Below are 15668 nucleotides of genomic sequence, written 5' to 3'. Positions count from 1 at the left end.
TCCTGATGAATAAAAAAATCCCCTCCTAGCTGAATTGGAGAAAAAATCCTATTTTTGAACTGACATTGTGACGAAGTTCCCCTTCGTGACGAACAAAAAAATCCCCTCCTGGCTGATTTGGAAAAAAAATCATTTGAGGGTCATTTGCATTGTTTGAAATTACATACGAACACAAGTACTCTAAGTTTGACTAAACACATAAACTTGTCCCCGCAACACACTCAAATCACATAAAGTACAGACGACAGACGGGTGTGCCTATAAACTATGATTCAATTACACACTCGCATAGTCAATTTAATCTAAGGACGCCATTTTTTCCAGACCAGTAAACAAATAAGATACAAAATACGCATGAATTCTTAGTATAGCCGTGTAGAGGCCATTCAAGATTTTATTCAAGGGAAGCATATTGAGAAAAAACTATTATTAAGTAATATAGAATGGTATTTAGTACAAGTTATTCATGTAAACAAAAGGTTAATTGAACGAGAAACGCGTCAGACCTGACAGAGGTGACAGGTCATATCGGTGGCATGTAAAAATCGGTCGTCCCCTGAGGGCTGTAATTATCAACAAGAAGCAAGGCCCCATACGTACTCACAAAAACAACATTAATACAAAGAATTCCAGAAATAACAAGAGGAATTCCTTGATACTAAATGTCGTAAACAACATAGAATGTATAATCTTGAAATGGGGCATAAATTATCCTTTGTAATTGGTATCTTTCAGTCAAAGACCAAGAGTTCAAGAATCCATCATGCAATTTTACTGGGGTATACATAGTCGTGGCTGAAAGCAGAAGTGATATGCTATAACTGTTAGGCCATTTCCTGATGTGGTCAGTTCTCTCTATATGCCGGTTCTAGCTACAACTGGACAGAACTGCCTTCCATCCTAGTATTTGATGAGCCGATTTTCTTCCTGAGTCTCAAGTTTAGGAGAACGCGTTGTTCGTCCTATAAGGCCATGTATACTGGCGGTTATACCGGCTATACAGATACAGATACAGGCAAGATTCTGCATGTAAAAATGAAACACTCGGTGTGGATACTCGGGTTGCCTCTACTTTTCTATTGCAGTGTGATTTCGGCACAAGGTATGTCGTGATTTTTTATTGCATAATACTATGGGTGCCAGCCAAGTTTACAGGCCGCTAACCGTTTTTTTTTTCGGCAGCCAGAATCTTCGCCCGCAGAGGAGTATATCAGCCAAACTCCCCCCGGGCTAGACTCCCCCGTAGCGGTAATTTTGACCGGCGGGCGAAGGCCTCTTGCCGCCCGAAAAACGAGTTCTTGCATCCAGGGTAATTGCATAACTTCACAAGTGTTCTTCCTTACGTTGTAGTTCTAGGTGTTAGCACTGCATCGTCAAATTGAAGAGTGGAAAGACCTATATTGAGAGAACATCGGTTATTCTTGATTCTTGGCAGTTCTGTGTCAGGGAAATACACTTTACATTTGATTTAATTTTATTCTCCGGTGTAAGATGGGTACTTGTCCTCATTCGGGAACTTAAAGCATATTTCGACGTGATGAGCGAAGTAACAGAGACAACAACAACAACAACAACATACAGATGAAGTAAATGAGATGGAAGAGTTGAAATGGGTTGTACATTCCAAATCCCAATAACTTGGCCACGTGGATGAACAACTCAACGCTATCGAGTATCCCCGTGTTTTTTATCTTCACACTAATTCAAACAGACAAGTTCGTTAATTCAAAGCTTTTGACAATGAAGAAAGAATACAGTCAGAAGCAGGAAAATGAATACGGCCAAAAAGGGGAACTTCCTCCGGTTAATTAGACCAAAACCACCTTTTGTGTGAAGGGTTTTTTAGCCTTATCTTCAATGACGTGAAACCAATTAGATGACGCACGAGGGAAGGGCGCCGGGCTATTGTGGTAGCGTGTATTTATAGCTCTTAGACCGCAAGGTCAGAGTGCACAGTTTTTATGGGCGAACCCCGTAGTACGGGCACAAAGTAGTATACGTTGCGGCATATCTATATCGTTCTACCTTCTACCGAGCACCCTTTTACTCGCACAGTCGCATTACGTATATCACTTTCTTACGTCAAACTGTGTCCTGCTACCACAATAGCTTGATTACATCACATGACCCCCTCCCCCCTCCTTTACGTCGGCACCTGCTGGCCTTTCGCTGTTGAGTGTAGTTGGGGTAGTCATTGCATTGTTCATATGGTCAGGGTCATGATCACGGTTCGCTCTACAAAAATGACAAGAGAACTGTCAAGTTGCCAAATGTCAGTCTTTTCGGGAAAAGGGGCCTAGGAAATCGCGTGTTAATTAAAACCTCTGGGTGGATTGTGTCCAGCATCAGAAACCAACAGCTTGAAGTCTATCTTCAACTGTCGGTTTGATATGTATACCCCTGATGTAAGTTTATCTTCAACTTGTCGCCATGCTGTGTCCAGTCCCTGTGTAACAGCTTTGCTAGAGCCGTCATACAGCAGAAGAACCCTGTGGTGTTTCACCTGCCCTGCTAGGGAGTGGACAGCGTCGGTAACGGGAGCATGGTATTTTCCCATATATGCAAATATAATTCATTAATATATGCAAGATTTATGCATATATGCAAGCACGTGCAGACATTAGTACAACTTGTATACCCTATGTATCATAAGCAATTCATTCTACATATAACGTTACCCCTTTGCACTCTAATTCTTTCTACCTCAACCTAAGGCACTCACACACACCCCTGCACACTCTTACGCACCCTGTGCACTCTCACGCACCCTGTACACTCCCACGCACCCTGCGCACCCCCACGCACCCTGCGCACTCTCATTCAACCTCCACGAACCTGATGCACACTCACGCACCCTGTGCAACCCCATGCACCCTGTGCAACCCCGTGCACCCCCATGCACCCTGTGCACTCTCATTCAACCTTCTTAAACCTGATGCACCCCCATGCAACCTATGCACTCTCATTCAACCTTCTTAAACCTGATGCACCCCCATGCAACCTGTGCACTCTCATTCAACCTTCTTAAACCTGATGCACCCCCATACACCCTGTGCACTCTCATTCAACCTTCTTAAACCTACTCACGAAGAGACCTTAAAACGGTAAACGCCTGTTGTCTTATCTACGCCCTTTCTTTATTAGTCTTTCTTTATATAATGGCTTGAGGAAAAGGGGTAAGCACCTGACACGTAAGTTTTAAGGTGTAAATAAGGTAATTGTTTCTGTAGTTGTAGTTTTCGAATAGTTGCAGTAATGAAATTACAGCGGTGGAATATTGACTGCTGAATTTGCTCAAGTGAATGTTAAAAAAATCAAGAATTACAGTATTAGTGGGAGTGCACAGGGTGCATGGGGGTGAATCAGGTTTAAGAAGGTCGAATGAGAGTGCACAGGTTGCATGGGGGTGCATCAGGTTTAAGAAGGTTGAATGAGAGTGCACAGGGTGCATGGGGGTGCATCAGGTTGAAGAAGGTTGAATGAGAGTGCACAGGGTGCATGGGGGATGCACAGGGTGCATGGGGTTGCAGAGGGTGCGTGAGGGTGCATCAGGTTCGGGAGGTTGAATGAGAGTGCGCAGGGTGCGTGGGGGTGCACAGGGTGCGTGGGAGTGTACAGGGTGCGTGAGAGTGCACAGGGTGCGTAAGAGTGTGCAGGGGTGTGTGTGATTGCCTTAGGTTGAGGTAGAAAGAATTAGAGTGCAAAGGGGCAACGTTATATGTAGAATGGATTGCTTATGATACATAGGGTATACAAGTTGTACTAATGTCTGCACGTGCTTGCATATATGCATAAATCTTGCATATATTAATGAATTATATTTGCATATATGGGAAAATACCATGCTCCCGTTACCACAGCGGGTACGTCTCGTACCTGTTGCGCCGCCATGCGGAAGGACGCGGTACTGCACCTGACGGGCCACATGTTGACATACTCCAGTCGTGTCATGTTGGCAAACGCGTCTGCCAGCTCAGAGACACTGAGCGCCAGCTCATTTTCCCGCAAGTAGAGTCTTTGTAGCTGCTGCAGGTGGACAAGCCATTTGGCAATGACCCGTCCACCCAGGTTTGTTACTGAAGTCTTTTCGAGGTATAAAACTTGGAGCTGTTTCAAGTGAGGAAAAGTCTCTGCAATTGCTGCCACTCCTTCATCTCCTATCTCATTACGACTGAGACGTAACACAGTCAGCGTACTCAGTAGGTGTAGCTTCCCGGCCAATATTGTTGCTGCGTTGGCAGAAATTCTGCAGTTTGAAAGATGGAGTCCACTCATTCTATTCAGAAACGGGAAAAGGTTTGCCAGGGCCTCAACGTCAGCGTCAGACAACACATGCCCGCTCAGAGACAGACTCATCTTACCATGCTTGTTCCGCAGTGCCTCCGTCTTGTTCCGTAGTGCCTCTAGAGCGTTCAACATGGCAGAGAGGAAGTCGCCCAATGGTGGATAGCCAGGTGACATCCTGTACTCACGTGAAATTCCGTACTCAATGCCATTGCCTACAGCCATGTCTAAGGTTTTCGGCAGATCATGGTGGAGTTTCCAGTACCTGCAAACAATAGGCCAGAATAACCTGTCTTCCAACAGGGTCCTCACAACCTCATTGTCCGGGTAACGTTGTTCCAAACCCGCGGCGATGTCCCTGTACTGTTGGAAGTACGCTCGAACGTAGAGGGCCCACTCTCCCCACCAATCTGCAAGAAATAACCAATGACCACTGTTTGTTTTCAATTCAGAGAAACATCAATACACATAAAAAAAGTGACGGCGGACTCCAGTTGTATGCAATTTTTTTTCTCGCCGCCGGTTGTACATTATGGATAATTATGATATAGCTGGGTGACGTTGACCAATCAGAAGGCTCCATTCTACATTTCTTATGGCGCCGTAATGTCACATATAGAGTTAAAACCGGGTCATTCAATATTCATCCCAATCCATACATTAAACAATTCAATTATCACCCGTATATGACCTCGGGTGACACAAATAGAACATGGCTCTGTTCTAAAAATCAAAAAATAACTTGACTTTGAGTTGTGTTTGACCCAAATAGAACACGACCCCCCCCCCCTCCGTCACCTCAGGTGACTCCAGATGGAACTATGCTCTATTTTAGTTGGTGTTATACAGGAATTTTCTCACTCTTTACTGTGTGAGTTTTGATAGGCTATGTGATAATAGCGTTAATTATGATCCGCCCTTTCTCGGTGAATATGGTGTGATAAATCCTTGTCAGTTGCTATAATCACCAATTTTCGCTCATATATAATCAACAATATTCGCTCGCTGCGCTCACTCTGTGGCTTCATTCGGTGGTTAAAGCAACTGAAAAGGTTTTATTACACCATATTCACCTCAAGGCGGGTTATTAACCCTTAATTAAACAATTTCATAAGACACCCAAACGTATGAATAATACATAGCTATATACATCACACACATAATATAAACCTATTTTGAACTCCCCTCCTAGAGAAAAGAAAAGAAAAAAGACATATGTACTTAAAATGTATATGTGAAAGCCGTGACAAAATTAATTACCTGTGCCAGCTGTTGTCTCATGAGTAGCAGCTTGTGATGACGTCACAGTCAGAAGTGCAGACGATGTTGTGGAGGTCACTGGAAGTGTTGTCTGGTTTACAGTCTAGTTTGTCGAGATAAAAATAAACACACCAAAAAATAAGCCATACTAATATAATGCTATCGTACTATAGCATGATGATCGTACTATAAATTTCAACAAGAAAACCCACATGTAATATACACAAAACGTAAACAAAGTATGATTACAAAATCAGGAAATGTTCGAGAAAATATATGCAAACGAATTATTACTTGAAAGAAATACAACTTAACGTACCACCGTGTTTTCGTCAGGGTTGATGCTCAGTACTCTGTGCTGGTTGAGAATCACGGCGATTATAGTTGCAACAATACCGGCAATGATGACACCAACACAAAGCGCCACCATGCGGCCATGACGAGATCTGCAGAACTTACTGCAGTTCTGGCTGCACTTCGAGTCGTCGTTCTCAGCTTCTGTGGAACAAAAAAAAAAAACAAGCTGCTATCATGAAACCACTTTCGATTTGTGCTTTACTTGTAGCAGTCTTAATCCTTTAAACTGACTCTTTAAAATTTCGCGAAACAATTTTATGGGGAACAAAACGTGGCATCTACTGTACTTGTACATACTACAGTTTCATAACTACTAGTATTATAAACCTACATATAGAAAAGTGTGTAGCTATTATGTGCTTTCACAATCACTGAAGTAATTTCTAATGTCTAGATATTCTTTAATATATCTCTCTTTGTATACCATGCATTTAAAACAACTAGGCAGTCTGACTAAATGTACCCTTTACTGTTCAATGTGAATTGTCTAAGTGCACAAACATGAAGTAGGTTACTGTTGTGTCCCGAACAGTGCCTGTCCCGTTCTTGGCCTGAGCAGGCACAACTGGACACAGCCTGACTGTGTCCCGAACTGTACCTGCAATTACTGTCAATCATGGTTATCCACGCCCCAAGCACGGAACGAGCTCGAGACAAGGCTCTTGTGTGTCCAGAACTGTGGTTGGTCAGGTATCCACAACGTAGATTTGCTCCAGGAGCGGTTCGGTACGCAACAGTTAAGTCATGTTGATTATATGGATGCCATCCACGCGCGCATAAATTTTCGGCCGTTTCACCCCAAAAAAGTTTTCAACCATACTGTAAATCGTACAAAACAGTTAAAAAATGAGCAAATATATACCGTAGGTTGAAAAAAAATCATAGGGAAATGATATGTCGTAGAATGCCAAAATCAAATGAAAAAGACGAAAGTGTTTAGAAATGAATTTGAAGGGTAAATTATTCGCTAAACCATAATCTGTGTCATTTGTTCAACCTTTAAAACCACCTAGATTTCATATTTAAAGCAACTTTTTTGGCCAAACTTTTTTTCTATTCCCACGCTCGTATCAGTTTTTGGGTTCCCAGAGAATGTCATCCATATAATCAAATCAGCATGGCTTTACTCACCCCTGCTCGGATCTCCTACACCGTGCCTCCTGACCGCAGCATCTTGTGCCGCCAGAAAATCGGCATCTATATCTTCGTACGCGTTCTCTGACGGAGTCGGCTGGCCCAGTTGATCGCTGTCCATCCTGTAGAAGACTTGTTCACTGTTCTCATCGGCTGAGGCGACATTCATTTCGTAAAAGGGCTGTTCTTGTTGTTGTTTGTCTTCAGCAGCGGTGACGTCCATCTTGTAAAATGGTTGTTCCTGTTCTTCATTCGTAAGGATGATGTCCATCTCATAGAACGGTTGAGCTGCGGCGTTTTGGATCGCATCTTGTGCTGCCAGAAAGTCAGGGTCCAAGTCGGCATAAACATGAGTGGAGAAGTTCGAGTATTCCTCGTCATTTTCGTAATGTCGGTGTTCTCCATCATTTTCGTAATGTTGGTGTTCTCCGTCGTTCTTATAATGTCCTTGTTCTCCATCATTTTCGTAATGTTGGTGTTCTTGGTCGTTCTCATAATGTCCTTGTTCTCCGTCATTTTCGTAATGTTGGTGTTCTTGGTCGTTCTCATAATGTCCTTGTTCTCCGTCATTTTCGTAATGCCCGTGTTCTTGGTCGTTCTTGTGGCGTGCGTGGTTTTTATCGTACTGGTAATATTTGTGTTCTTCATCGTTCTCATAATGTCCTTGTTCTCCATTTTCGTCATGTGCATGTTCTTCGTCATTCTGGTAATGTGCGTGTTCTCTAGCGTTTTCGTGATCCGCGTGTTCTCTGTGGTTCTCATAATGTTCTGTCGGTCCTTTTCTACGTTTGTTGTTGCCATGTGTTGTCTGGAATTCTGTGTTGATATGAGTGGAGAAGTCTGGTCGGGCCTTTTGACTGGTTGTATCTCCTTTTCCTCTGTGAAGAGCGCGATTGTTACTTGTAAGTGCGGCCCCTTTAGCAACATTTTTCTCTGCTGGTAGACATTCTGCATTTAAGCCTACAAGGCTATGGCCATTAAAACCCGTCTCCCCAGTTTCTATATCCTTCTGCTCGCCATATTCTTGGACAGGCTTTAAAACTGCTCCTGGGTCCTCACTCGCACACAGCGCCTGTCTCTGCCACTCAAGGATCCTCTTAGTGGACCAGAACCTCTGTCCTACCTGTCATGGCAAACTAGACTGTATAAGACATATCATATATATACAGCTAGGACTACCGGGGGCTATTATAAAGGGCTAGCCCTCACAACAAGAACATACAAAATTCGGAACAAGTAACAGTTAACAGTGTCGGTTACACTTCAGATAAACATACTATTACATAACAGATGTTGCGGTCTAACGTTAACAAGCTATGAGATCTGGCCTAGTCGTCATGCGTTTACTTTAATTACATTGTGTACTATATTTACATTGTCAATTCAATTCTATTGAACTTGTACAGATTTACTAAGTACCTTACCCTTCTGACGTACATCGGGTCTGGCGGGCGGGAGGGGACATCTGCCGGCTGAGGTCGGCGTTCCTTCGGTCGGACTACAGGTGGTGGGGGCACTGTTTGTAAAAGGAAGCAAACAATCAGTTAAAAAAAACAATTAGAACAAGTAGCCTGTCTGAGTTATGGCATTGCTTAACTAAGGTAAAAAAGAAACAAAACAAACAAAAACAAGAAATTGCAGATTCCAAACCTACGGGAAGAAAAAAAAACCATAATGTTCAGAATGCGGCTGCTTAACTTAAAAGATGGCTGATATCACAGCTATGCAAGCTATTACACATTGCAGACTCCCCCCTCTAGATAGCAATGTATAGGCCTTTAGTTCTACTGTACATGGCTTAACTCCTTTGAGTGTCCTGTCAAATGTTTTTATTTTCCATAACGAAAAAATGGTGGCCAGAGTTTGACTTGCGTACAAATTTATTTCGCCGCCACTTTTTTTCCATTCATTTATTTTATGTTTCCCTGAATGAAAAGAAAAAGAATATTAAGTCGGCGTCACAATAATGAAAAAAAAGCTCGTCGAACAAATCGGCGAGCACAAAGGCATATTTTTAGGCGGAATGCGGCCGGTATCCGGTACTCTTCTGATCACCGCTCGATTTGTAGATTTACAGAGACCGGCCAATCTTCGCAGATTGCCGTGTCCCGTCAAATGTGTCAGGGGACATTTTCAGACGATAAACATGCTCGAAAAACAAAAAAAAGATCGATTCTCAAGTTTAAACATGGGCGATCAAATTGACCACTTTTCTTTTTTTTCAATTCAGAGAAACGTAAATGCAAACTTAAAAAAAAGTGATGGCGGCTTCCAGTTGTATGCAAGTCATTTTCTCGCCACCACTTGTCCATTAGGCCATGTTGATTTGATTATATGGACATCCGCGCGCGCATGAATTTTCGGCCGTTTCCAAAAATATAAAAACGTTTTCAACAATACTGTAAATCGTACAAAGCAGTTGCAAAGTGAGCAAATATATACCGTAAATTGCAAAACAAATCTTGGAAAACGACACCAATGTCTTAGAATGCCAAAATTAAACGAAAAAGACGAAAATGTAAAGAGATAAACTTGAAGACGGGAAATTTTCAGACGAAAAACATGCTCGAGACACAACAAAAAAATTACCGATTCTCAAGTTTGAAAATGGGCGATCAAATTTTGTCAAGGTGGCGATCAACAAATTCAGCCAAAGGTGGCTGACAGAGTAAATTAAGGTGAACATGCCGACTGACTGTGGTGCAGCTGTATGAGAACAATCGGTCGTATATTTTAACATGTAAGACCGATATAACGCTACCCCATACAAAGACAGAGATATTCAGTATGCTACTATCATGCCCTGTCAATACATCCACATATGTAGGCCAATTTATACACAATTCGCTGACAAAACGAGAAAATGTGATACATTTTTGACACAATATTATATTACAATTAATAGAGTTTGTATAGTAAAATTAGTATCTCTTTATTGTATAATTATGAAAGTAGACCAGATTCTTAGTACAGTTAGTAGAACTGTTAGATATTGTTAGCATCACCAACCATGTACGTATGTTAGCATCACCAACTATGTATGCATATTTTGCCATAGGCTGTACCCGCTACATCTGTTGTACATCTTATATGTTGTACAGAAAATATCGATACAGTCTTGGTAAAACATTGACGTACCTGCTGTTTTCCTACTTTCGTAAAGTTCCGCCAATTCGTCTTCTTCACTCGGTAGATCCGAATGTGCCGACGCCCCGGGTCTTGCCGCGCTCTCCTTCTGCGGTAACAGTTCCTGCGGTTTCTTCTCCCCTCTTGCCTGAAGTTCGAAGGCTTTCTGGTCATCCATGTCAGAATCACCGCTATCTTCTGCATCACAAACCTCCATACTGACGTTTTTGGTCGTGCTATCTTTCCTATCTCTCCCGTACGTGGAAATAAAGTATTTTTCGTGTCGTAGCTTCCCTTTAGTTTTTTCTCTCTCCAAGTCTGGGGTAATTAGTCGCACGGCATGGCGATAATTTATGCTGTTTCCATGGAGAGAAAATTCCGAATAACGTCATTTGGACGACTCTAATATTACTGATATGTATAGCCTATAAATCTAGAGGGGTGGTATTGGCATTAGGTATTATAGTATTGGCAAGCAGTACACAGCTCCTCTGTTCCATAACTACTGCCATGCAGTCTCAATACAAAATACTTTTAAGCGACGTATTTGAATTAAGTACATTTCCTTCGTTTGCAACATTCAAACTCACTTTAACGAAAACGCCCCCCCCCCCAATTATTGGCATAAACCGAAACTGTGGACTATATCTTGGGAGCATTTGATGTTTTACTACAAGCAATGAGCTCTAGAATTGATGGATACATATCATCAATTGTTTTTCATGCCGCTTTTTCAGATATACCAACTGTGTCGATGGTGCTACCGACATCTTGTAAGTACAAATTTACATCTCTAGAGCATGTAAGTGAGTAGGATTTTGTCCGCCATCAATAATGGGCCCCTACTTTCATTCATGAGTGAGTGTGGTAACTCCTTTAAGGGAAAAAGTCAGTATTTGGCGCAGGCCCAGATCCCATTATGACTGAGAGCATCCAAACCACCAACTGTGAACAGCTGTTTTTCTTGTTAGGCCATGTTGATTTTTTTATATGGATGGCATCCGATCGCGCATGAATATTTGGCCGGTTCAAAGTTTTCAACTAAACTGTAAATCGTACAAAACAGTTGCAAAATGAGCAAATATATACCCTACGTTGCAAAAAAAATATTGGAAAACGATACCAATGTCGTAGAAAGCCAAAATCAAACAAAAAGACGAAAATGTAAAGAAATGAATTTGAAGAGTAGATTATTCACTATGCTATACTCTTTGTCATTTTTAACCTTTATCACTACGTAAATTTCATAATAAAACCATTTTTTTCGCACGCTCGCATCAGTCTGTGGGTTCACAGAGGATGTCATAGATATAATCGAATTAACATGGCCTTATGTGTGAATAAAATATTTTACAGCTGCATCGTTATTTCTCTTTTCATTTTGTTAAAAAAATCTCATCATGGCCATCAGAATAATTCTTAATAATTTACCAAATATATGTGGATTAATGATACTAAGTAATGATATTTTTAGACGTGTTTTTGGTTTAGATGTTGCAGAACAATAAAAAAAAACATAATTAAAACTCAAAAAAATCTCCAAATAAAAACAGATCAGCGTTTGGTATTTTCTAAAAGTGACACTGTGCAAAAAAATCATAATCCAGTACACAACAAATATGTTCTTTTTATTGCAAAGTGCCGCCAGAGGTCACCATACGTCCTTCAGAGATCCAGGACCTTCTAGTGGGAGAAACGGTCACAATTACCTGTAACGCAACAGGATTTCCCGGTAATTTTAAGTACCAGTGGACTGTAAATGGAAAGGTTGTACCAAATCACAGAAGCCCTATCTTCAGGTAAGTTTTTAACCGTTGCTTAGTATATATAACAAAAGTACAGAGACTTTTGTATGGTCTTCTACAACTAAAGATCTGACAACGCTAAAGATCTGACAACGTGGTGGCGTCGGGTGGTGTAGTGGTTAGAGCAATCGACTATGAACCGGGGAGACCCGGGTTCGATTCCGAGTCGTACCCGGTACATGTCTGAACATGCGCCCCGACGTTGTGCCCTTGGGAAAGGCACTTTACACGACTTTCCTCACTCCACCCAGGTGTGAATGGGTACCTAACTTCGGTTGGGGAAAGCCGTATTGAGGTCACCTTGTGGCGCCGAATGGCAGCCGCACAGACCCTTGCGACAGTTCCACAAAAAATAATTGTGGAACAAATATTATGTGTATCATTTGTATTATTTGATTGTTGTAATTGTTGTGATTTGTATTGATTATGTGATACCCTGCTTCAATTCAGCCGTATAAAGGCTGCGACTGCACGGGTACTGTTTGGACAATAAAAACCATTAAAATACATGTATGGATAACGTCATCCTACGTACAGAATAAACGTATGTGGCAAATTACATACAGAATATATATCAGTGGTGACAATTAAGGTTTAACTATATATTCTCTAACATGTAGTCTCTAAGATTGAAACATTCTTTTAGTAACGTCGTCGTCACCTGTCAATTCTTATTTGTACATAAGATGAATCGGCTGCTAATTTCTCTCTTTGTGTATGCATAACTGTATACTTAATAAATTATTCATCACAGTATACTCGATATATTATTGAAACCCGGAATGTTAAGAACCTATCGTTTTTCATTCGAGCATTTGTTGTTACTTTTTATACACTTTTATATACTCCTTTTCATGCAAAATCCACTGAACAGAAATTTACCGAAACGTGAAGGAACTGTTCACTTTTGTTACATGTATAACATGTATTTGGTACTTATAACATGTATAAATTCTGTATCAAATTTGAAAAAATAAGTTTGAATAACTTGAATAACACATTTTCATATATTTATATATGAAACAAATTAGAACTGAATAGTCAAAACTGGAAGAGATAAACGATTACAATAATTACACAATATAAACGCCACAGTGACTGTCAATAATAAAATCACAGTTACAAAATCGCTTAATGATGCATGATTCACAATTAAGAGATTTGTTTTCTACACCATGCCATGTACTAACGTTTGGGAGGTATAGCCAGCTAGCGTAAGTGGGTGATTTTGATACAGAATTTACTGCATAGCTCGAAAACATACTTATGCCAAACTTGATCTTTTTTGTTTTAAGTGATTCATTTTTCATTGTACTTCTTCACTATCTTTTCATTGCTTCTTTTTTTAACGGAGTGGTTCAATGTAAGGCATAGTCGTCATTGTTATTTATATTTCATTTGATATAACTGTAGAAATTGTAAAATCATGATGAGGAGGATATCAAATAAGTATTTGTTACTTTTCCTCTACCCCTTGCACGTTTATTTGCATTGTAATATTTTGTATAACTTTAGTTATGTATGTGCTAATAAATAAATAATAAAATGAATAAATGATAATAATGATAAACATTTGAACCCGGTGCTTACGTGTCACTTGCAGGTATGAAGCTGTAAGTGGTGTTCACAAGGTAACGTGCAAAGTGACAAGTACAGGTGGGCAGACTGAGTCTGAGGAAAGCATCGTGACTGTGCTACCAAAGGGTTCGTACTCAAACAACTGTACAAAAAGACAGTCTTTAAGAACACTTTACAAAGAGTACATAAAGGTTCCGTCACTCGCATCTACCTTTTGCATGTTATAAAGTCTGGTTAACGGCAGGATGGTGTGTAGTAAAACATTGCTAATTATATATACTTAACCTTGTTTAGTTTACCGGGTTGTATTTCTTCATTTACACATATAGCAGACACGCTGCTACTTGTCAAAGTTACCAAGTAAATAGTATCAACCCCCGTCTCGGTTAAGGATAGTCCAAGAGACCTGATGTGTGACCTGATCGCTGACAAAATCATAATTCGATCATAAAACTATTGAAGATTAGTATAGTAAGTTAAACTTAGGGTAAAACGTTTTTGAAAAGAAATATTCTAGAATAACCAGTCATCATAAAATGTGCTCGTAAACTATAAAGAATAATGTTGAATGAAATGTATTATGTTGCGCATTTAACCCTTTATATATTAATTTGGTGTAATTATTAGTATTTTTTTCTCCGAATGCCGGTGCGTTTTTTTCCCCAATTCTGTCAGATCAAAATTAATTACATTATATGTTAATGATAAAATAACAGTCTATATTATAAGTCTATATTCTTTGTCAATGATTACAGGTACCATGGCGTTCCATTCTAGCATTAGAATGAATTCTAGGAACTTCACGCCTGAGATGAGAGATTCTAATTCAGAGGCTTTTCAGAGCATCAGTACAGAGGTCAAGGAATGGGTGAGATAATTTTTAATGTTGATGTGTGTTACATTTGTTTCATTTTTTTTCTATTCACATAGATTTGAGAGCATTGGACAGAAAACACACAATGTGCTGATGAGGATCCTTTGCTCATAAAACATGAAGAACATAATTACAAAGTTGGGATAACAAAGGCAAATCGTATAGTGGACACAAAATGACACAAGTGTGTTTATTGGTGTATGTATAATTGTACGCGTGTGTGTGTAAGTGCGCTACATTGCGTTGATAATACAAAAATATATAAAAACTATGTAGTCATATCAGTTGTAGCAATGTCCCACGTAAGACATATCATATCTTTAAACATGTCACATTGGAATTAATGCCAAGCTCAACAAATAAGCATTTAACGTCTATTTAAAAACACATTTTTAGTACCGGCAACATGTGAGTCCCAGCGTTCCAGGTAACGTGTCAGTCAGAGTAAAGGATGTAAGGTAAGTCTAACTTCCTGTCACCAAAATAAATATAGTGTCTATGCCTGCAGTTACAGCACATATGATTTTGATAGTAAATGCAAAAAAGGTGTTGGGATTGGATCAATAGTTGCAATATTAAAATAATCATTAGTTAAAATATCAGGATGGCAAATGCTTTTTTAAAATATAAAAAGTGTATATTTAGATTTTCCCTTTACACAAAAAGTAAAAACTCTTATTTTTATTGCAGGCCAGGAAGTGTAATCACAGATCAAAACGTCATCGTACAGGGTTATTCGCTCCAAGAGCAAAACCTGTATAACAACATCTCCATGGCTCTTAGGACAGCTGTGCAGTCTAGTAACTCTCTCGGAGTGGATGAAGACGATTGGACTCTCTTGAGCACATGTATGTGGCTGTTCCTGGCAATAAGTTATATAAGGAATAGCATGGATGACCTAAACAAATACCCTGAAAAGTATTTAAAATATGCCAATAATTCCCATCGATTGATGTTTAAATCCATGTCGTGTATTTCGTAGTAAACGTCATTTTCAGTTAAAAAAGGTAAAACTTTTGATACAACTCAAAGAAATTCTGTGACCTAAAGCTTTCTTCCAGTCACTTTGGTTTTCCTTAGTAGACTGACACTTGGCTTCGTTCAAGTATGACGTTTTAACTTGAAACATTTACCCTTACTGACATAACCGTTCTGCAGACATGTCTCCGCTTGCAACTTCAAATAAATTGCATGCAGACCTATTTTTAGACGAATTCACAAATACCATTTTTCATTGAAACATTTAGTTC

General features: G+C 40.0%; 1 protein-coding gene across 1 annotated transcript in view; it reads left to right on the top strand.

Annotated features, from left to right (window-relative positions):
* Positions 1-807: 807 nt before the first annotated feature.
* The window catches only part of LOC109475077 (adhesion G-protein coupled receptor G7-like), a 44506-nt gene continuing 29645 nt past the window's right edge, over positions 808-15668 (top strand). The window contains exons 1-7 of the mRNA XM_019775620.1: positions 808-1102; positions 10899-10934; positions 11801-11960; positions 13570-13670; positions 14300-14412; positions 14815-14876; positions 15109-15266. Coding sequence (XP_019631179.1) covers positions 973-1102; positions 10899-10934; positions 11801-11960; positions 13570-13670; positions 14300-14412; positions 14815-14876; positions 15109-15266 — 760 coding nt within the window. The 5' untranslated portion in view covers positions 808-972. The remainder of the gene's footprint in view (positions 1103-10898; positions 10935-11800; positions 11961-13569; positions 13671-14299; positions 14413-14814; positions 14877-15108; positions 15267-15668) is intronic.

This window comes from Branchiostoma belcheri, unplaced genomic scaffold (assembly GCF_001625305.1).
Source record: "Branchiostoma belcheri isolate BF01 breed outbred unplaced genomic scaffold, Haploidv18h27 scaffold324, whole genome shotgun sequence".
NCBI classification, from domain to species: Eukaryota; Metazoa; Chordata; class Leptocardii; order Amphioxiformes; family Branchiostomatidae; genus Branchiostoma; species Branchiostoma belcheri.
Note: the sequence above shows the minus strand (reverse complement) of the source record. Positions and strands in the feature narration are given on the sequence as shown.